General features: G+C 36.9%; 1 protein-coding gene across 2 annotated transcripts in view; it reads left to right on the top strand.

Moving 5' to 3' along the window:
• Positions 1-24363, top strand: part of VWA8 (von Willebrand factor A domain containing 8) — a 180173-nt gene that overhangs the window by 10326 nt on the left and 145484 nt on the right. For both annotated transcript variants that reach the window (XR_014880982.1, XM_085215801.1), the window contains exons 2-4: positions 70-147; positions 11367-11497; positions 13595-13705. Coding sequence is in view for 1 of the 2 variants with exons in the window: in XM_085215801.1 (XP_085071927.1) it covers positions 70-147; positions 11367-11497; positions 13595-13705 (320 nt within the window). In the remaining variant the exon portion in view is untranslated. The remainder of the gene's footprint in view (positions 1-69; positions 148-11366; positions 11498-13594; positions 13706-24363) is intronic.

Raw genomic sequence — 24363 nt, 5'->3', positions numbered from 1 at the left:
AACTTAATATGAACATATTCTACACATCATAAGTATATAGGAACTAAAAGACTTTTCTCTTTTTTTCAGGTGATACTGTCACTATTGGAGATGTGTCTTTTAAACTCAAAACACCGAAGAACCCAGAACTTGTTCCACAGAATTACAGTAAGCATCTGCTTTCCTTGTGAATTGACATTGAGGTTTTGTTCTAAAAACTTTACTCCCTCTAGTCACTCCACTGATTTTACTGAAATTATTTAAGAAATATGGTTTGAAAAAGCATGTACGCTGGGGAATGCTCTCTTTACTGAACTATTTAAGATATCTCAGGTTCAGCAGATTATACTGGAATGTCCTAACTTTGACCGTATCTTGTCACTATAATATATGGGAAGGTAAAGGGATTCATGTGTGTTTACGTATTTTGGCTGCTCCATTATTTACTTCTCATGAAGCTCAAATTGTTTGATCATAGAGCTGTAGCTGTTTATCATTCAATTGCAGTGTGTCCTAGAAGTTTTCTACTATATGGTGAATGTATGAGGTTTTTCTACTGTGCTATTTACTATTTCTCGGTTATCATATTATTGTTGTAAGCAGACTTTCAAAATTCATCAAGTTAATGAGGAATCAATTGCACAATGATTAAAAGTACTATCAAATACTTAGCAAAGTCACTAGCAACTCTGCAGATTAACAGTATGCATATGTATATATGCAATTAATTCACATTACATTTTGGTACCTTATTAAAAATGCCACACATTCGTAGCTACCCATATTTCCTGTATTTCCTCCTTTTTATTGAGGCTACGTGCTTCCCAACTTTTCCTTTTGGATCAGCAAGGAAATCACACTTTGGTTGTGGCATTTCCTAGGGCAGTTCAGGCCAATTCTTTCCTGTGGATCCAGAATGGTCACTTGTTACTTGTTCAATGCTTCCACGTAGCCCTACAGGGTACTGGAGATCCAAAACTTAAAAACAAACAAAGAAAAAACAAACAAAAACAAACAAACGAACAAATCTGATTTTTCCACACAGATAAAATTTCAGATTAAAACCAAACACACATGCTGTTCTAAAAGGGTATGTAGTCCTTAAACTATGCTTAGATGTGGCCATGCATTGAGAACTCCCAGTCACTATCCTACCTGGACTTGCAAGGTCCTAAAGCTGGAATATGAGTGTAGCCATTCACTTCCAGTGAATTTGCTTAATTTGTTTTCCATGGCATTTTTGAAGAAGACACCAAGAAAACTGCAGATTTATTTGGGTGGTATGAGAGGTTATTTTGAGACTGAAGGGGTCAGAAAGAGAACTGGAGGAACTTCAGACCTGTCACCCTGATCTCGGTATTGGGAACAATCATGGAGCAGATCATCTTGAGTGCAATCTCATGGCATGTGCAGTACAGCCAGGAGATCAGGCCCAGCCAGCATGAGTTCATGAAAGGCAGATCCTGCTTAGCCAACCTGATCTGCTTCTACGACTGTCTACGTAGACTTTAGTAAAGCTTTTGACTCTGTCTCCCATGCTATTCTCCTGGAGAAGCTGGCAGCTCATGGCTTGGACAACTGTACTCTTACCTGGGTAGAAAACTGTCTGGAGGCCCAGGCCCAGAGAGTGCTGATGAGTGGCTGCTCAGGAAGGTGATGAAGTCACCATCCCTGGAAGTTTTCAAGAAGCATGTAGATACAGCACTGAGGGACATGGTTTAGTGGGAACGGTGGTCATGATCTGATGTTTGGAGTAGGTCATCTTGGAGTCTTTTCCAACCTTAATGTTTCTATGGTTCTGTGGTTCTTTTTGGTTTACAGGAGTGGTGTCGATAATACCAAGAGTAGACTTGCCACTGTATAGCTGGCAGAATGGCAGATAACTGCTGTGAGAGTTGCTCACTAAGTGTGTTACAGGCATACAGTATTGGAAAAGGCAGAAACTGCTGTGTGAAGGTTTATATTGTTGCATTCTTAGGTAATAGTACTTTGGTTTGTCAGGCCTTCCTTATTTTTAGCGACTGTGGGATAGTAGATCTCTGTTACAGTTGCCATATTTAGCTAAGTTTCTTAACCCTCCTCTTTTTTGAAATGCAGCCTTTCTTCTGTGATATAAAATATTTCTGCAACTTCTTTGCATTAAATATAAACGTTAGATGCATAAAAAATTAACATGTATTGATCTATTTGTCCTTCAAGAAATGTAGCAGGAACAGAGAAAGGGAGATTTTATTTGCTTTCAGCCAGCGATTAGTTTTGAGATCTGCCAGCAGGTTGGTATGCCAGGCTGATGCTCGGCATCTGGATTATGGACTGCTTAATTCCCATGCCCCACTAAGCATGGCACTGTGACACCTTTCTTCAAGGTGATGGAAGTTATCAAAGCTATCCTATGCCACGTGTCAATCCTTGCTGTTATGGGGTAGCCCGTTGAGAAAGGATTCCCGTTTCCGAGTGTAAAAGCACTTCCCACACCTCGTGAGCTCTCTGGGAATGCAGCCAAACAGTTGAGAAATGCTGCTCTGTTTTATTTCTTTATGTAGCTTCTTAAAGGATAGATTTTTGTGTTTCACTATTTCCTATGCTTTCTCATTTGATCATGAGATACATCAGTTGTCTCTATCCATGACTAATGCAATCAGTTTCACTTATTTAAGTTTCTTGTAGATGGATTTATTTTCTTGTTTTCTATGCTGTACCAAAAACATTAGTTTTAACAATGCCTCCATACCTTCCACTTCTCCTAACTGTGACAGACACTATTACAAGTTTTGGTACATATGCACTTTTCAGCAACATTTATGTTAACTCTGCTGCAACAACAGAATGTCTTTCAGTTCTTTGGACTGAGAAGGTAAGTGAGTATGAAAATGCTTGATAAAATCAAAGAAGAGTGTTGTTTTAGTTAGTGATTTTAAAGGAAGAAGAAGCTGAAAACTAGTGAAAGCAGGTATTAAAGTGGAACTGTACAGAGCCATGGGATCTTAGCTAGAATCTTATTCTACAACCAAAAGTAAAATTTATTAGCAATTATTACATTGCTAATAATTACATATTATTATATCTTGTTAGTTGCTTCTCTTTTTGAATGATCATAACTGGCATGCTTGAGATACTGCTGTTCATTAGTATTCATTTATTAAACAGGAGGGTTATTTAAGGTATGCGATTTTTGCTTGTGAATCTAAATACTAAATTAATTATAATTAAATAAGATAGAATATTCATGTGCTTAATAGCACAAAATCTGTCTCTAATACTTGAATACATATTTTTTCATATAGTCCTAATGTAGGAAATTTTTATGCCATGATTTTTAAGTTCTGTGGTTATATCACCACGGAGAACAAGGTTATATTCCCTTATTGAAATTAAGTTGATTATATTGGCTACATGTCAATTACATCTTTGTTGTGAGGCATTTGTAGAGTACAGACATCACTTACTGATTGTATTTGTTCTTAAGAAAGTTTTTGTTTTGCAGTATGAATGACTGTAGATATTTGGTATAAACTATATAAATGTAATTGCATGCTTACACTCATCTGTAAACTTAGATGTCATATGTTTTAAAATTTTACTATAAGAACTGATACTACATTTGAATTGTTTAAGGTTCTCACCTCATTTCCTTTAAGACTACACATAGTTTGATCACTCAGTTCACTGGGAAATGCTTTTGAAAAGGTCTGGAGTCACTTAGCCGTTGTGATGTTTGCAGCGGAGTAAGAGCTAGGAGGAAGGAATTAAAGCAATGACAGTTCATTTACTAGTACTGCAAATAATGCAGTTTTCTGCGTAGGATAGAATGCTTCTGCTCTTGTTATTCTGCCAGATAATAACCATGGTAAAATGCACTAATGTTGGAAGTGCATATTTATAATGTACAGAAAATTTTAGGGAAGTTATGACTTATTCTAAACTCTACATTATTATTCTAGGCTTAAAAATAGCTGTAGGAACCTAGTGGAAAAACTGTAACACAATAAAGAACGTAAACATTAAGTACCTACAAAATCTTGGCTTTGTCATTTTATCTTTAATTAATACCAGGTAACTTCATTCTATTACTACATTAAACAGATCAAATTTTAAGTCTTTCTTTGAATGTCATTACATTTTGCTAAAACACACAGGATATGTGCTGCTGGTTACCTTCTGATTTGATGTTTTTCTTTTTGGCTTTTTGCTAGATACGTTGCAACCTCGCTATGTAGCACTCCATTTTGTGTGCTAATATAAGATACTGTTTTGCTGTTGTTGGCAAATGGCCTTTTTCTTGGAAGATGATAATTAAAGGTACATAAAATCTGAATTGTTTTAAATTTTTCTAAGTGACAGGTAAAAATGAGTCATACGCAAGGGAATTTTGTTAATGGGGTTTCTGTCTGACACGTTCTAGAAGGCAGGCACTTAGTTTTGCACTGCTTGTTCTTTTATCAGTAAAAACAAAACCTTCATTTTAAAAATCCCACCATGCCTGAATAGTGTGATCTTATCTGTAATTATTCTTTGGAGGAACTTTGTGTGGCTTTTTGTGGTACTTTGTGTTTACTAATCTTGACCAAAAAAATTCCTAACGTAGCTCTTCCAGAAGGTTTTGTATAATGACAGGGAATCCTCATTAAGGCAGGAAATGTGACGTTCAGTGGTAATGCCATGTGGGTGCTGCTGTGTGAAGGTGCAAATGCATTTGGGAATTTGCCTATATTCCTATTACAGGTAACTGTTGCATTTGGAAAAGTTAGTTTCAAACACTTTGTGGTTTTATGCCATCCTCGCCTCAGAAGTGAAATGCATATATACCTTCTGGGGTTCAATGTGTCTCTGTTAAGTCATATCAGTTGTTAGTTATATCAGTTGAGACACATGGGAATGAAATAGAGAAGGAAAACAGCACTAAATGGAATTATGTTGTTGAAGGAGAATTCTTTTAATGTTGGGGAAATGAGAGCTATTTTTGTGTAGTGGGATCAGTGGTGTCAGCAGGTTTTTTTTTTCTTATTAATCAGTATTGCCTTAACAGTAAGATGCCTCTGTGTTCTTGTCCTGGAATGGTATGCACCATTTGCAGAAGAGGAGAACAAGTGTGTGCATTCAGTTCTTGGGTTCAGATTTGTGCTGGAACATGTGTTCCTTCTTTTTAGTTTACATCAAATCCTCAAGTTAACCGAATGCAACAAACTACTGAGACAGGTTGGATTGCAAGATGACTATAATTTCATGTTAACAAAGGTTTTTGTCATTACATTTCTTTTTCTCCTAGCATAAAGAAGGCTGTCTCTTGTCAGAGTTTGTGATTATTTCAGTACTTAGTTTTCTTGTAGCCTTGCAGCTGTAATATTGCTTGGCTGTTATCTCGTAACCAAGAGTTTTCAGTGGTGTTTCTTTGTCTGTAAGGCTCTCAGCATTTTACATCATTATCCCCATTATTTTGTTTATACCAAGGCTGGAGCAGAGGGTGGCACATTGTCATAGAAATCTTCAGGAAAAGTCTGGGTGCTGAAGATTGTCCCTGGTGCTTCATAGCAGAGTCAGCTGAATCGTAACTATAGATAAAGGTAGATATTTACCCTCTGTGTTCTTAAAATGTGTCAGTGATGTAGATTCCAGACCCAATCTCTTCCAATAATTAATGATTATTTTGTCTGTGGGGAAAAAGCTTTGCCACATTTAGATCTTTCTGGACATACTTCTAATTCATAATAACCATGATGTGCAAATTGGTTTGGTTTTCTTTTTTAACTGTAATTATGTCTTGCATGTTGGAATACAGTTGTTAAGATTTTAACAAGATTTTAAGGCTCAGGGATGACCTTATCTCTTATCAGCTACCTGAAAGGAGGCTGTGGTGAGGTGGGGGTTGGCCTCTTTTCCCATGTGACTAGCAATAGGATTAGAGAGGATGGCCTCAAGTTGCGCCAGGGGAATTTCAGGTTGGATGTTAGGAAATACTTTTCCTCTGAGAGAGTGGTTAGATTCTGGAGCAAGCTGCCCAGGGTGGTGGTGGAGTCACTGTTGCTGGTGGTGTTCAAGAAACGTTTAGATGTTGTACTGAGGGACATGGTTTAGTAGGAAATATTGGTGGTAGGTGGATGGTTGGAGTGGATGACTTAAAAGTCTTTTCCAACCTTGGTGATTCTGTGATTTTATGATTCTGTAATTCATCTTTTCTCTAGTCTGAATTCCAATATCTTTTTCCATTTCTTCTAGATTTTTGATCATTCTTTTTGGTTATTTCTTGAATCTCATGAATGTGTTTGTACTGGATGGAGCTCTTGTACTCTATAGCAGGAACAATATGGCCCACCTGTTGGACGTTGATCTGACTGCTCTGGCTATATGTTTTCTTATGAGTTACAGTTTCATTTACTCCATATTTGTAGGTTAATGAAAGAATCTTAGTCTCTTGAATCCCATTCAGTGTTTCTTCCAGAAAGCTGTTTGGATTGACAAGATTCCTTTATGCTCTCTTTTCATTTATATTCAAATGAAGTCAGTAATCTATCTGTGTGGATCTTATCCCTTCCTGTGAAGCAGTCAGCTTGCAGGAATTAATGATAAATAGATTGACAGTCTAATCCAAGGACGTAACTTCCCCCTTTCTAAGCCCCTGCAAAGATTCACTAATTGTTGCCCTACTGCTGCAAGAACAAAAATTGTTGGAATGAAGACTGTTTCCATGAAAAGTTTATGAGGAAAAATAGTGTTCCAATGAAAACTGACTGTGATGCAACCACATTGTGAGTCTTTGAAAACTCCTTGGGTTCCATGCATCAATGTAAAATTGGAAGAGCAACAGATTTTTCCTTGCAAAATGCTAAATGAAAATACTAAATGTGCAGCAGCTGATAGCAGGCTGCACATAAGGGCCTTCCTCTTCAGCTCAGATGCCCTGCCTTCCCCCTAACACACAAAAGCTGTGAAATGTGTCTTGGTGAGCTTAGTTGTTTTGAACAATTTCCTTCTTAAAGATATGTTTGTGTCTATAGACAAAGGCCTCTCTCCTTGTCCCTTCCTTCCTGTTATAGAGTTGCCACCCCTACACTGGCTGTGCAGCAAATGGTATGTAAAGCTGAAGGAGCCCTTGGTAGCTATACAAAAGGGAGATCATTTTTCCCTCACAGATTTTCACCTCACCTGGAAAAAAAGGAGCCGTTCTCAAACTCTAAACAAGTTCTGTAGCAAAGTTGTGAGTATGCAGTAGTCTTTTTCATTTTGTTTGGGTGACACACAGTGGTATCTTCTAAGTGGTAAGTGGTTTAGTGGGCATGGAGGTGGTGGGTTGGCAGTTGGGCTAGATGATCTTAAGTCTTTTCCAACCTTACAGATTCTATGATTTTAAGTGCCTGCTGGTTACTGTTTGATTGACCAAACCAGAGTTATATAGGGACTTGAGCTGTGATATATTTTATACCACATCTGGATTAAATATTCTTGGGAATTGGTTTGTCTTTTTGCATCTGAACAGTGGGAAGAGGTATCTCTGTCATTGATGGGATTTCTTCTGTAGATGGGCTACAACGACTTGCCAGCAGCAAGTCTGCTATCTCCACTGAAAGTTATTCCTTCAGTGAGTGTAGCATATGCCACGAATTCAAGTATGAGTGAACTGGAAAATTTCAGAGGCTAACATATCCATTTCAGTCTTGGTTTTATCAAAAGCTGATTTGTGGATCAAACAACAGTGGCTGCTGCATTTGCTTCAAAATCGGTCTGCAATGTTTTCTTCTTTTCTTATTTGAGGATTTCTCCATTCTGCTTTAACTGCTCACTTTACAAAACGTTTGCAAAGATTCTGCTAGGTGTTTTCCCACTTGCAACATATTAAAAAGCGATCTAAGGCAATGTCTTTCTCTGGCTGTCATCAATAAACAGGAACAGCAAACTGTAGCACTGACTACTCTTCTGCATGTGCCAGATGGTGTCTTTGAGAATACACTGCGGAGGCTTCCAACGCACCACCCTGCAGATTAAGAATACTGGGCCAGCTACTCAACTAGTGCAAATCAGCAGAGTGCCACTGAAACAGCTTGTGCAAACCCAGTTTGCATTAGGTGTTATCTGACTCATGGGATAATTAATAAAAACTGCTGCATTATACATGCTGATGCTTTTGCAGCTAATTTGCCTTGTCTTCTAAATGTCACAGAAAATGATTATGTGCCTCTTGGAGTTAATATATAATAGTTGAATAGTGAGAATTTTTTTCAAGTTGTGGTAGACATAGGAAGTTTGCTGTGCAGATACCACATACCACAGTAAAAGTAGTCTTAATATAAAGGAATAATATACAATATAACATACTGCATATCCACATCTGAAGTTTCTTTTGAAAAGTAAAGGTGCTGTGGGAGCAGTTTATTCAGTGTAGACTTCATATGCATAGAAAATTTTACATTTTTCTGATTTTAGAAGGAAACTGAAGTAGAGTTAGTATATGGAGAGATGTACAGGTATTACACGTTATAATAGAAGGAACTGAAAAGTGGAAGCTGTTGTCATGACAGTTCACCTTAGGGAACACTTTGTTTGAATTCTCAGCATTATTTATAACGGGCTTCCTTTGAGTGAGTTTGCAGATGGTCAGTGTGGTGACCGTGTGATTTAAAAATGCATTATAATTGATTCAGCTGTAACCCGTATGTGGGAAGAATTATTTGAATGATGAAGCAATGAAACCACTTTCTAGTAACTTTAAATCAGTAAGAAACGGTGTCTTTTTGTGACCCTTTCTCCAAAAGCAAAGTTGGGAAATTAGAGGAACATAAGCATCCTGAAATGCCTTAAGGTTTGCAGGGGAGGGGGAGGGAGTCATGTTCCAAAGACTGTTAGATTTCAAATGCTTATGTTCCCATTTAAATGACAGTTTGTCTTACAGATGCTGCTGAACGTTCTAAAATCCTGTTTCTATTTATGGTGCTGCTTTTAAGTCTGACCTGAGGTTTTTTTTTTTCTTGAGGCCATCCTAAAAATAAAAAAGATAGCTACACATGTTAAGTGAAATACACCAGAGGCGCCTGTAGCCATGCTGTGTCGATGCTTCAAATGTGTGACTTTTGATGTGAAAAGAATTCAGTGTTCCAGTAAGATTTGCAAGGTTATTTCTCCAATTTAGGGAATGTACCTTTTTTTTTTTTTTTTTTTTTTTTTGGTAGCAGTTGCTAAAAAAACGCACTAATGATGCACACAGTGCATTCATACAACAGGTGGAAGTTATAATGAATGTGTCTCTATCTTGGAATTTTAGTGGTAGCTTTCATAAAACACTATCTGTGTGATGCTTTTCAAATTAGCATACTTTTAAAGCAGCAGAATTTGGACAGGGTGAGTTATTTCATGAGAATTATATGTAATGTGAATTTTGTTTTCTCTTGAAAGTCTCACAGAAATGAATACATTCTCTGTGAAGGACTAATTTGCATTTGCCTATGGTGTGTGGTACATGTGATGTGTATTGCTTTTGAATAAAAACAGCAATGCAATAAAGAAGAATGTATGCCTTCATTCATATGATCTTACCACACCAACACTTGAGAGAGCAATATATGGCAGTAATCCTAGGCACATTAATGACAGATGTTTAAAAACAGAACCAAACCCTGAAATGTTTGTTTAGGATCTGATAATCCTAACACGTTGGTTACTTATTTAATTCACGACCACATCACTCTGGGAATGCCCAAGCTCATTTGATCTCAGAAACTAAGCAGGGGTGGGCCTAGTTAATACATGGATGCTTGGATGAGAGACCTCCTGGGAATACTGGGTGCTGTAGGCTGCTTGCTTTAGGAGGAAGCTTTTCACACACAGGGTGGTGAAACACTGGAACAGGTTGCCCAAGGAGGTTGTGGATGCCCCATCCCTGGAGGCATTCAAGGCCAGGTTGGATGTGGCTGTGGGCAGCCTGGGGGGTTGAACCCTGGGGAGTTTTCAACCCACGTCATTCTATGATTATTTATATGTGTATGTTATTCTTGCTCATATTGGTGGTGAGGTTACAGCAGATTTCACTGGAAATGGGAAATTTCTGATTGTTTTCCTTAGTGATAGATCTAAGTTTTAACTTAAAATTTTAATTAAGTTTTCCTTAGTCACCCTTATACTGTCTTACTAAAATCTCACAGGATCATTGTCTGCTGTTTCTACTGTTTTACAAAAAGGAATTGTCTTTCTGATACACAAAGATACAAAGGCAAATTGGAAGCCCTGAGAATTGAGGGATATTACTGCTTGCTTTCCTTGAACTCTCCTTTTCTCAGCCTCAGGAGAGCTAAAGTAGAAATAAGGCTTGTTTCTTAAAATTTTGGTTTCTACTTGAAACCAGTAAACATGCTAAAAAAAGGTAAATAACTAATAATGTGAGGATTTCGTCTTTTCCCACTCCTTTCTTACTGCACTTTGAATGCATCTCCAGCATTGCAGGCACCTCCCTCGAGGCCTTCGCTTCAAACCCTATCATTGGTCTTGTCACATTATTCTGAAAGCAACCATATACACACATGCATAAATAAACCTCCCTCCTGACTTGCCTGTGCTCTTGCTCTCCTCATGTGTTAGTTAATGGTTTTTCCCCATTTCTGAGGAAGGGCTGTGCTGTGCTGAGGGCTACATGAAGGTATGGGAAGAGGGTGATGTATGGCAGCAGGAATGGTGCCCCCTTCTCAGAGCATACTAGGTGCTCTCTAGTACTGCCAGCAGTTGAATGAATGTGGTAAATATTAAATACAATCAATGGTATTCTTTACAGAGATATGTGGATCTGCTTTGATTTGGTTTTCATTATGATTTTGGAAGCTACATGGTATTGATAAGTCATGTAGTGTTACTATGAGTCTTGCTTTTCTGTGATAGTTGGTGTGTGCTACTGTGTGAAAATGTAAGCAGGACTGTAGTTGGCTTTTAAGAAAGTACCAAATAAAATATATTCTGAAAATGAATCTAATTACAGCGATGCAAGCATAGTGTTTATTTATTTAAAGTTCGTGATTCACAGAAGAATTGGGATGTAGGCTGGATGAGTCTTTTACAAACGATAAACTTGTCTTTTCTATATCAGACTGATGCTGAGAAGTCTTTTTATTAATGAGCTCAGTGTGAGATTAAGATCATGAACTTTTTTCTGGTTTTGTTTTGTTTTACTTCTTTTAAAAGAGCAAGTTTCAAAGAGGGAAAGGCAGTGGGTAAGATATAAATTATTATGTAAAGAAGTAGCCTAAGAGAAATTGCGTAGAATTCTCTGCACTTCTGTTATCTGGCTTTAGGATAACACATCTTTATGTCTTTGTTTTAGTTTTTGAGAAAAGAATAAAAAAATGCATGGATGACCAGCTATCTCTAATGCTTTTCAGACTTAAGGTGTTCTTGTCTTTATTTTTCTTTTAAAGTGACAGATTCTTTGGCCCAGTCTGTAGTACAGCATTTAAGATGGATAATGCAGAAGGATCTTCTCGGCCAGGACGTCTTTCTTATTGGACCTCCTGGGCCCTTGCGACGGTCCATTGCCATGCAATATCTGGTATGTATGTTGATTTAAGTTCTTGGAGAAAGAGCCATTAATGTCAGTTAGATATTCCTCTACAAGCCAAACTGAGGAAAGTATTACTGTAAAATTTCAAAGCAAGCAACTTGAGGAGGTAAATAAGTTTCTCCATAAACTCTCTTTCCAGAGTTCAGTTTGTTTTAGATGAATAAAAAGTGCAGACATTTTAATACGTTCTTCTGCCTAAACTCCAGGGAAAAAGAAAGTTGGAAGACTATGTTACCATATGCTGTCACAAATGGAGAAACAGTTTGTTCTAGGCATTATGTATGTTGGAAGATTAAGATATCTGCCTACTGCTACAGACAACAAATCGTTTTTGCTTCTTTTTATAGCAAAATACATGAAGTAAAGGATTTGGGAAAGAAGTGTTCTAAATAATGTTTGGGAACAGTTATCATGAGTGATCAGAAAGTGGAGATGTGCGTGTGATCCACACTTGGAATGTGGGAAGAACTTGCCTATATCCATCTGCATGAACCATGGCAGCACTGTGTGCAAGATTTTAGATTGGAGTCATTTGTGTTTTTAAATGATCAGGATGGGGGCTGGATGGCTGCTCCAAAAGAAAATGTGCATAGGTTCTTGTCTGTCATGAATTCTACCCAAGATCTGGTTGTGCAGAAGGATCACAAATGGAGGTGTATCACAATTGGCATGAAGATCAGCCATTTCTTTTCAAATCAAAAGACAGGAATTCAAAGACTGGCTCTCAGAGGCAAAGCACACAGGGGAAAGCTGTATGATTTTGAATTTTGGAAAGGAGAAAAAAGATTTCATGCTCTAATAGACCAGATATGCTACTTGATAGCTCAGTGCATTCCGTAGAAGAGATGAAAAGAGTTCGGTATAACCTAAAAAGAGGAGACACCTGATAGCAGGGCATGGGACATAGGCTGTATCCTTGTTTACACACCTGCGTTTTATTAGAAAGATTGCTGCTTACTGTTTCAATGCTGTATAGGACAATTGCATGAGGACTGATCTTTGTATGTGAGGTACTATCTGCTGTGGTCCCTTTATTGAAACAGTGTCACCTGGAGTACTTCTATCTACGTGTTGTGTTGCTACTACACAAAGCTAATTATTAAAGAAAACTCTCCTGTATTCTTTCTTTTGTTCTTTTTTCTATTAGTCATACTAAAACAAGATTATACCTACATGCATCATAGAGAAACTGGTGGCTTTTTAAGCCAGTTAGATACAGAAAAGATGAAGAAGAAGTACATCTTATGTTTTGTTGTTTTTTTTTTTCTTTTTTTTAATAACTTTGATTCATTTATTATTTTTTTATTTTGCCAAACATCTAAAGTCTCCGAAGAGAGATCTCATAACTTTCCATGAGTGATTAGGTCTAGGAGTAGTTCAGCATCAGTCTGTTTCCTAGCAGAATGCGTAATATGTCAGATAAAGAAGTAGCAGGAGCATCAGGTATAAGAACATTTATTTTTTGTTTTGTTTTTTTGCTCTAAGATGGAAATTTCTAAGTAGAACTCCTACTGAATTAAAAAAAAAAAAAAAACACTAAAGATTCTTCTTTTTGAACTAGTCTATAATTTTACAGAAGTAAACTGCAACTTGTGTTATTAAGGGCAGAAGTGGTGAGAAAAATATAGTTCATCAGTATATTCACAAAGTATGTGCAGGTAATAATCGCAGCTGTGTCACAGTGTGTTACTGAGCAGTGACAGAATTGAAGCTTTCAAATAAATTTATGGAAAACTTGGATTTCTATCCATGATTTGTGGATGTTGATTGTTTCTTGGTGTCCAGAACCAGAAAATCAGCCATAAAGAAGACTTTATGGATGCTCAGTTGAACATCTGTGTAGCTGGTTATTATGTTTTTAGAATAGATTCGGGGAAAATAAAACTTTATTGAGCAGAAATTCAAACCATTTTGTTTGAGGCAGAACGCACTGTAATCGTTTTAAAAATAAGATATATTAGATCTGAAAGTTATTTTGTTGTCTGGAGCTCTTTTGTACAATTATACCATTGGACTTATGGTTAAAAGTTCACTTGCTGGAGTCGTGGTTTTATTTTTGTAATAACCTCAGTTTGTTGTCCACAGGAACTGACAAAGAGAGAGGTTGAATATATTGCTCTATCAAGGGACACCACTGAGACAGACCTCAAACAGCGACGAGAGATCCGAGATGGCAGTGCTTTTTATCTTGATCAGGCAAGTTACAGACACACCACCTCATTCCCGTTTACAACTGCTTTGAAGAAAATTATGGTTTAAATGATGAAAACTCGATATGTGGCATACAGAATGACTGGTATGTTTCTGATGGTTAGAAGATTTCGTAAAACACTCCTGATTTTGTTATCTTTTCCCAAACCCAAGATTGCTCCCCCTATTACAAGTACCATAGAGTTTTACCCTTTTATTTAGACTCAATTAGGGAGACAATTTATTATGTTTATTATAATGATGAGAAGTGAAATTCATTCAGTGCAGGTAGACTGTAGTTTCACAAGCACTTCTCTAGATATTGCTCTTGCCTAACCACTGTAGCACTTTAGATGTATTTTTGAAATGAGTCCTTTGATCTAATGTCATTGAAAAAAGAGTCTAGTTCATTTATGTTAGTACTGCTCTGTGCATTTAAACCCAAGCACAGTAAATGGAGACAACAGGGAGATTTGGTTCAGAAGATCATTTCTGATCAGAATTAAAATAATGATCTGAACACTCCTGTCATCAGTACTTTCCCAACACATTAGTCCTTGAAAGGACTACTGTAGAGTGACTTAAGTTAGGAGAAATTTCTTTGTAAGGTATCAAAGGCATGTCCACAGGTAAAATATACACTTTGTTTAGAATGTCTGTTTTAATTTGTATACAAGTTAGATGCCTAAATAAGTAGAATGGGTCAGTTTCTCTGATGTAGTATGAATTTAAATGTGTTATCTAAAGCAGTTTTCAGTTGTTAGTATGGTAGAGGTTAATGATGGCACCATCCTATGAGTAATTTTTGGGTGGAAAGTAGAATGGGAACAGGAGAGGAAAGAAAGCCTAAATGTTTTATTCTCTACATTTAAAGAAATAATTTACTATTTTTAAAATAATAAGAAAAAAAAAGTACAATTAATCTCTTTTTCAGCACTACCAACCTTCAAAATATATTTTCTTGAAATCATGGTAAATGATGGTGATAGATTCTCAGATTTGAAATTATTTACTGGTTATCTGTAAATATGAGAGTTGTACAATATGAGATAATTTAAAGGATAAATCCTATGTGGATTAGGGCTGTAAATGACTTCTTGTTTACCTGAGCATGAAAGCATTGTGCAGGCTATAGAGCTCACTTATTAACTCGTGAGCTCCATTGCTATCTGTTGTTATAGACAGTCTTATCCTTGCACTTACTGCAGAGTAAAGATAAATTCTCTCTCAGTGTAGAAGCACTAATTAATTAACATTTATAAAACCGAAGTATTAGGGACTGTATGAATCTCAGCAAGATGTGAGAATAATCTGTTAATTGTATTTGTGTGAAGACTGTGATCCCAGTAGAAATACGAAGCAGCTTGCTTCCCTTTGCACAAGCTATTTTGAATGATCTCGCTTCAGTAAGAACATTCTGTGAAGATTACCTTTCTAAGGTAAAGGTCTAAGATTACCTATCTTCTTCCATCTGTTGGAAATTTTCAGTTGAAAGGCTTTTACCAGAGTCCAACATAGCAGTATTTCATACCCAGGTTTTCCTTTAGCAAGATATTCAAGTGAATCATACTCAAGATGACTACATATGCTTACGTCTTGTGGGAAAGATGATAAAACAAATAACTGCTATTTAGATGTGTACTGAAAACATGAAAGATGAACCAATTAGATACTGATCTACCCAAAGTTTTCTTGCCCTGCATTTTAATTATAGACACTTAAAGTATGATAAATAGCTACATTTAGAACCGTCTGAGATCTAGTTATATTTGGTAATAAAAGGAATAAAGTTATACAGGTTACGCAGAAGTTTGAATTAGGTTGCTCAATAATTCTAATGTTTTCAGGAGGGCATATCAGTGCAAAACATTGCAAAAGCTAAATGCTAGTCTTCTTTAAACCACAGACTATGAACTGTTTCAAGACAGAGAAGGCAACAGTAAGTAGCCTAAAGAAAATATTTCTGGTAGAGCTTGGGTTGCTTCCACTGCCATAGGTGAGCTAAAGAAAAGGTGAACTTACATGAGAAACTGAAGATATAAGCTATACTTTTCAGATTTATACACTATTTCCTTTCCTGTGGAACCTTATGCTTACTTGTTCATAACACTATTTAGAAGACAGCAAAGCTCAGAAGTCTTGTTTTCCAGAACATCCATTGGGTGAATTCTGTGGGTCAAATAAAACTTACCTGTCAGTTGTCTAGGAGGCTCTTTACAAGTCACAATATAATAATGTAGTTATCTAACACCTTTAATGATAATATACTGTGATCTGGCATCTTGTTAGCAGAAGTAAATTTCATGTAATAAATCGTCAGGTTTGCAAAATTGTATCTGAGTGATTGTTAATGTCCTACAGCTGCTTATAGCTTTACATTTAATAATGACAAAATAAATACTGTAAGTGGATATCTCACTATCTCAGATATTTCAAAACATCTGATTTATTTTAACAAGAAGTTGCTGAGTATGATGGCAGATAGTTATTTTATATAGACCTGGGAAAAGGTAACTGATAAGCATTGACTGAAGTTCTGTGTTGTCATGTATATTGAAAGGTTAGCATATATCTCAACAAATTCTCATTTCTTAATGCTAGAGTGAACCAAATGTGAGAAGACGTAGAGTTATAAAGCAAGAAGAGAGATCTGATGAGGAAAAAAATTGAAACATTTTAGAATCAGGAATAGGGAAAACAAAATGAATGACTAGGAACCATTGATATAAAGGTAAACCTTGAATTATCAAATAAATTCCCAGTTACAATTGTGTAAAACAAAGGACTTTTAATGGCACTGTGGTGAATTATTTGTTTTCATTCAAGTACTGGCAGCAGAAACTTGTTTTCTTGTCTTTACCTTGGGCCATTAATTTTGGTTTTCAACTGTTAATTGACAGAAGTTTCAAAAGTGTCATCATTGCAATTACTGAAACAATTAAGTAACCTCTTGATCCTGTTCTGTAACTTATTGCATGGTTTAATTATGTTATGCATCAAGTGGCTAGTTAGATTTACTTTTTATTACATAGATATTTAAATGGAAAATTTAGCTGTTACTGATTGAAGAGCCAATCTTGCAACATCTTTCTGTTTCTTTAAATCTTTTTACCTGAGCCACTTAACTGAACCAATATTGAGATTCTTATTTCAGCCTATATCCTGTTTTCAAAAATTATGTAGTTAGATGTAATATTTTTCACCCTTTTGCCATTTCTGATGCAATTTTTCTTTAAATCATGTGCATGCCTCTGATCTAAATTTTTATTACTGCAGCCTCCTATGCTTTTTAATTGTTACATCTAAGGAAATCCTGCATTAAAATTTTGTAGTGTGTACAATTGGGAGAGCACCTAAGCTAATTTCTGCTTAACAGGTGTGTCAGTCCTATGTTGCCTAGAGCTCCTGGTTTTGTTACCACTCCAGGTTTAGTATTAAATTGAAACACTCTTCCCAATCACAGAACTCTTGATTATGCGAACAATCTTTTCCCTCTAGCATAGTCAAACTAACTGAGGATGCAATAAATAGAACAATATTATATGGGCATATGCTGAGAAACTACAAATGTAAGATAACTTTTGAATATTTGCTAATTAAGCTGTGGGTGGAAGAGTATGTAAATCATAGCTATTCCTGTGTATGCAAAAAGTTAGTAATAGTGTATCTTTGAATTGTGTGAATCATAGAAACGTAGAATGGCTTGGGTTGGAAGGGACCTCAAGGATCATCAAGTTTCAACCCCTCTGCCACAGGCAGGGCTGCCAACCTCCACATTTAATACTAGACCAGGCTGCCCAGGGCCCCATCCAACCTGGCTTGGTGTTCAACCTCTAGGAATGGGGCATCCACAACCTCTCTGGGCAGCCTGTTCCAGCACCTCACCAATCATAGTAAAGAACTTCCCCCTGATATCCAGCCTAAAACTTCCCTCTTTCAACTTAAAACCACTTCCCCTTGTCCTGCTGTTATCTACCCTTGTAAAGAGTTGGCTCCTCTCCTGTTTATAAGCTCCCCTTAGGTACTGGAAGGCTGTAATGAGGTCTTTTCTCCAACCTGAACAAGCCCAGCTCCCTCAGCCTGTCTTTGTAGGGGAGGTTTCTTTGTGGCCCACCTCTGGACCCTCTCCAACACTTTCAATGCTCCATGCTTGTTTTAACAGAATGTCTGATGACGCAGTTAGGAATATATAGATTATGCAATGATAAAATTTTAAATTGTTTGTTAAGGTAACAGAAAAATGACCTGCTCTGGTTTGAATGACTTCATGTAGTAACCAGTTGAACTTGTCATTTCATCACTCTTCAACTTAAACTGTCCTGTCTGTAAAACAAATGTGACACAAAACCCCCGAGCAGCATAGCACTACATAGAATTACGTTTATTTTCTTTTATGCAAAAGAGATCAGGAAGTTTTTTTTTTTAAAAAAAAGTGAAGATGTGAGATTAATTGAATAAAATACTCATATTTAAGCCTGTGTATGTGTGTATATATATAAATAAGTACATATATACCACAAAAACTTGTAATACACTAGCAAAGAGGTGAGCAAGAATAATTCAGCTGTTAAAAAAATATGCAGTGAATGCAAACTGTTTAGTTCTGTGATTTATTATTACTATGTTGGAGGTCACAGTGAGTTTTTGATGAACTGGTAAGTTAGCCACAACAAAGGCATCATCAAGATAGTATGATGTATTTTAATGACTGTTCCACACTGCAGTATCTGTCTATTTGGTGTAGGCAGCTAGATAAGAAAGTCTGTAGAAAGCAGAGGTATGCAGTGCAGCGCTCCAGAAGTACAAAAGTGAACTATTAATTTTCTGGTTCTGCCTAACATTGCACAGAAAGAAGAATGCTATGTGGAAATAGGTAGAAACCAGTAGTATTTGGTTGAAGTTAATCTTCACTGACATCAACACACTATTTCTTGTCTATTAAGGAAAAAAAAAAAAATGATAAAGACCTCTGTATAATACCTCTTAACTCTTTTTATTTTGATCCTTTGCAATAATGCTTTTATGCTCCTAAAATTGTCATCGTTTAACTGGGCTTGTTAAGAGTCTGGTATCCTGATTTGATGTAGAGTGGCTGTGATGTAATGAGAGGAATACTACGACTGCAAATTTATAATTCCTTATAGATTAAAATTAAGCTGATTTCAACTGATCCAGTGGGTGGCAACCCTGCCCGTGGCAGAGGGATTGGAACTACATGATCCTTAAGTTCCCTTCCAACCAAAGCCGTTCTGTGAACACTATTTCAGACACCTGAAGTCTTTTTGGTTACTGAATATCCCATCTGACAGTGCCATCATATACTCTGAATTGTCTTTCCCTTTCCTTTTGCTTACAGTATAACTCAAAACAAATGCAATCTACCTGTTAATTTTCTAGCATCAGTGGAGAAAATTAGCTGTTAAACCCATCCAGAAAACATTTGATTGGCTCAGCAGGGGAGGTGGGCTGAAGTATGAAGGTATACTCCCCACCATTACAGAAGAATAAAAGGGTTTAAACATTTGCTTCCTCTCATGCTTTAAAAAAAAAAAAAAAATTACTAATTTATTGCTTTTAATAAAACCTGAACATCAAGCTTACAAAAGATACAACTTGTTTTGTTGTGGCCTAACTTGTAAAGTTCAAAAAAATAGTTTATCTACATAAATTGTTATAAAACAAATAGAATAGACAGATGAATAGTAGGTCTGTTTTAAACTCATCTTTGAATGGCATTGTGCATTTGAAAGCATTTTTTTCATTAAACATTACTGAAAAGAATGAGCAACATCTTACAAACTGAAAGATAATACTAAGTTTTTTAATAAGTTTGGCATTGTTGCTTTGAAATTGTTTGAACGTTATTTTTATTAGCCTTTCAAATTACTACAAATATTTGACTATTTTTATTTTAGAGGTAATATGTTATCACTTAGATTCATTAACTAATCATTCACTTCAGTATTCCTCAACTGCTTTCCTCTGCTGAACTCTCAAGGGAAATCAATAAGAAAGGTCTTCAGCATTGTAAGAATTGAACAAATATATTAAATGTTATTTGGTAGCTATATTCTGTTCAGACATGCTGCCTAACTGGCAGATATTTTTAAATTCTAGTAAAGTAGATCTCCCAGTTGGTGACAGCCTTATGTGCTTCACTGATCTCAGCGTGTCTGTACATCTATCTTTAGACTCCATCTAAATTTTTAGGTAATTTCTTTCTATTTCCATACAAGTATTACAGAAAATGTGATGATCTGATTAGTTGAGTTATATTTTCTTAAAAGAATAACCTGAGAAAATCGCAAGTTTTGGTCAATATCCTCCTTCTTCCCCAGTAAAGTGAGGAGGAAAACCTCACTGCATACTTCAGTCTGCATCTCTGCCATTTATTTTTATGTTATTATAGAATCATAGAATGATTTGGGTTGGAAGAGACCTTAAAGCCCACCAAGTTCCAGCCCCCTGCAGGACTGCCACCCAGCAGCTCAGGCTGCCCAGGGCCCCATCCAACCTGGCCTTCATTGCTGCCAGGGATGGGGCACCCACAGCTCCTCTGATCAGGTGTGCCAATGCCTCACCACCCTCTAAGTGAATAACTTTCCCCTGATATCTAATCTGAATTTCCCTTCTTTTATTTTAGAACATTTTCTCCGTGTCCCATCACTGTCTACCTGTGTAAATAGCTGCTTTCCCTCCTGTTTATAATCTCCTTTTAAATACTGGAAGGCCACGATGAGCCTTCTCTGCTCCAGGCTGAACAAACCAAACTCCCTTAGCCTGTCTTCATAGGAGAGGTGCTCCAGCCCTCTGATCATCCTCTGGACCTGCTCCCAAGAGCTCCATGTCTTTCTTGTGCTGGGAGCTCCAGTCCTGAATGCAGTACTCCAGATGGGACCTCACAAGAGCAGAGTAGAGGGGGACAGTCACCTCCCTTGACCTGCTGACCAGTCCTCTTCCTTTACCTGCTGGTTAGTTTAAATGATTTACATTTGAAAAAATTGATTCTACTTGACCCATGGAAAATAATTCAGAAATTAGCAATTTCATCTGACTTTGTGACATTTGATGTCTTGGTGGGCTGCAGGGACTCAAATCAATGTCCCGTCCCCCTCCCCCTACGAGTCGCTGCAGCATGAGTTTATGTTTTAAAGTACCGTTATCCTCTTGCAGGCACACACGATCATGTTAACTCAAAAACAGCCAAAGTTTTGTTTTATCTTTACCAGATGATTTCTGAAGATCTTTTTTTAGCATAAGACGTGCCTGCACATGTCATTGCTGGAAAGTTTTTGAGATACAGGAAAGATTCTGGTGGATGAGTTTGCATGGGATATTGTGCGGGTGGAGGGAAGAAGTTACTACTCTGGAAGGGACGTCTGAAATGTAGTTTGCAGATGCAGGGAAGCCTTACTTCATTAGTTCTCTTGTTCACTGTACTGCTTGCTCTGTTATTTTTTTCATGTTGTAATTTTTGTTGCTGTGCTTGAGATGTCATGACGGGGATCCAGTTCTCAGAGCAGGGGTGCTCATCTTCGTGACAAATGCATCAAACAGAAAAAAGGTCTCCAGGTATCTCCTGAAAAAGAGACACTTCAATTAATAATTAATGTTCAGCAATTTTTTGGAGCATTTTTTACCATTTGGAAACATAGCCTGTGCGTGATATTCACAGTGATGCACAAGTTGAAAAAAGTAAGGCTATTTATGGTTTGTAATATAGCCGAAAATCTCAAAATTTCAGAGTGACCAGAATTTTTTGGTTTTATTTTATTCATTCTGCTGAGAAAACCAAATTAGATTCCAGTGGTGGCATTTTGGACAACACTGTTCAAATCCTTATGCTCTTGCAAACTACTTTGCTTAGCTTTGTGAAAATGTCTTTTCTCTGGTGTTTGCACTTAGACGTGTGCGTTATGTCAAGTTATTTTCTGTCCCCTGTTTCTGTTGCTATGTAAGTTTATTTGTGTGACTTTTTTCATGAGTGGGGTTTTATTGTTCTTGCAGTTGTGCTTTGCACTGCTCATGTGCAGGAGCTCTGTTGTGCAAAAGACTGTGAATACCTTTTATGTGTTGTTTATTTAATAAGGTGTTTATGCCTTTGAAGAGAGAAATATGTTTTTGTAGATGAATTATGAAAGCAGAGTAAGCAATCCACACTACATATTTGTTGCCTAAGTCTATTACTATGGGAGTAATGCTGTGTTAAGGGTTTCTGCTCTTGGGGAAGAAACTCAGACTGTTTTAAGTTCATGTATTCCCTGGAGCAGGTATCCAGGTAACCATTCTTTCAGATCTGTGGGGGCACAGGTGGGAGGCAGTGAGCTTGGTTCTGCATTTGATGAGGAAAATAGTCCCTAGCTACAGTTAAAATAAACCTGAAGATAAACATTTAACAAATCCCTCTCTGCCTTTTAACAAGAATTAAAACCTTTAATCTCAGGTTTACCATCAAGGTTGCATAATGTAACACCCTCTGTCAAATTATATTTTATATTAAACACTTCAAATAAATGAGGCTGGTGAGAGAGTGAGACAGCACAGCTATTTTTGGATTTTCATTATAGAATTATGAAGATGAGTTTCTTGGAAACATCTTTTAAAAAATGATTTTCAGTGACAGATTGCAAACTTGCTTGCCTTCCTCTTATTTGTTACGCATTTTAGTTTCCAAAACAACCCATCACAGATATGACTGAAATAATGATTCAGAAGATACCTCGCAGTGTGCAAAGCTTATTGCAGAAATTTATTACTCGTTACCAAACAGGTTGCATAAATATCACAGTTCAGCCAGGGATACGCAGCTGTTTAAGAGCAGACTTTATGCTGTCTGATGTTAGTACTTTTCACAAGCCTTAGAATCAGATGAATTGTGTGTATATTTCATTATATTTTGGAGAATAGTTTACAGTATTTCAGAAATACTTTAAAAATATCCAAGGAGCACAATTTGTTTAAAGAAAAAAAAAAAAAAGAAAAAAAAAGAAGACAATCAGAGTAAATTAGAACCCAGATGATGTTGTTATTGTTGTTATGGGGATTCTTTGGTTAAGAACTGAAAAAAACATAGTTGAGCACTCAGACATTCCTGAAGCTGATCATCTTTGGCTATCTATACGTACTTCTTATAATATGTAGCTTCCATCTTGAAATGTTGTACTGAGCAACACAACCTTGAATAAAAAAATTTAAACAGTTTTCTAGCTCAGAAAAATTGCTTTCTTCTTAAATTGTGATCTTCTGAATTGATCTGCGTGCTTTAATAGGCACTTCTCAAGATTGTGCTGCTAATAGAGAACATCTTTTTGAAGTTCATAGTATACTTCTGGATAGTCTAAACCTATACCAGATTGTGCAAGTCCAGAAGAGATGCTTATTGGTACCAGTGCCAGGTCAGAAGCTACGGGCACAAACTGGAACACAGGAGGTTCCCTTTGAACACTAGGAGCCCTTCTGTGCTGTGCAGTGATGGAGCACTGGCACAGGCTGCACAGAGGCTGTGGGGTCTCCTCCTTGTGGATCTCCCAGAGCTGCCTGGAGGTGGCCCTGGGCACCCTGCTCTGGTGTCCCTGCTGGGGCAGGGGCTGAAGCAGAGGGACCCAGAGGGTCCTGCCAGCCTCAGTTATGTTGTGACTCTTGTAATACTGGAAGACTGTTAATTCAGTAAGCCTTCATTCATAGTGTGCATGTCTCAACATGAGTCAACAAGATTCTATGGATGCTGACAATATTTTGACATATGAACAAGATGTGTATTTTCCTCTGGCTAGTAAAATATGGTCATAAAGTCTTCATAGACATATAATATGCAGAATCCAACTAACCTGGCAAATAAAATGTTTGTTGAAATGTATTCTGGCTGTATCTCCAAAGTACATTTGGAGAATATAGCATTTTGTTCATGCCAGGTATTGGACTGGTTGCTAGAGACTCAGGTTTTCTTATTTAAACAGGTTGAAGCAGATTTTTTACTTGACCAGTGACCTTCCTAGAGAACAATGTTAGTACAAAATTTGCCTTTCATACAGATTTTCTGGAGAGAGTGGAATTTTTTATTGCTTGTTAAAGCGTAATATTTTGAATTAGCCTATAAAATCAATTCACTTGCTGATTACTTTTGGAAGGAATTAGTGATTCAGTGGAAGGGAAATAGTCTTAGGACTGTACTTGGTTAATGGGATTATTATGGGTTCCTCAGATATTGATTTTGAGATTAGATCCTAAAAATGTCAGGGAAAGGAAATAATACACGGATGCATACTGAGATTTGTGAGCTTAGGTAAAGCAGTTATCACTGTTTTAATAAAGATGTTGAAATCTTACATTATGGCTTATTTTCCCATAATTGTTGCTTATACTTCTTCTTCACTGTAGGATAGAAGTATAGAAGTATATTTCTACGTTGTGCATAAGAAGCAGCTAAATTAGTTAGGGTGCCATTTAGTGTTATCTCCAGTGTTACCAGATTTCTGATTCTGTCATATGCTTTGTACAGTGCATCAGTTTGGTTGCACTGAACTGTTCTTTGTCTCTAGCTTAGATTTATACAGCTGTCCTTTCTACATCCTTTTTTTTTTTTTTCCATGTGAAATTCTTATTTTATTCTTTTTTATCTTCATATTTTTTCATTATTCTTTCTCATTCCCTCCTTCTTTCTCTTT

Source organism: Meleagris gallopavo, chromosome 1 (assembly GCF_905368555.1).
Source record: "Meleagris gallopavo chromosome 1, MGAL_WU_HG_1.1, whole genome shotgun sequence".
Lineage (NCBI taxonomy): Eukaryota > Metazoa > Chordata > Aves > Galliformes > Phasianidae > Meleagris > Meleagris gallopavo.
Note: the sequence above shows the minus strand (reverse complement) of the source record. Positions and strands in the feature narration are given on the sequence as shown.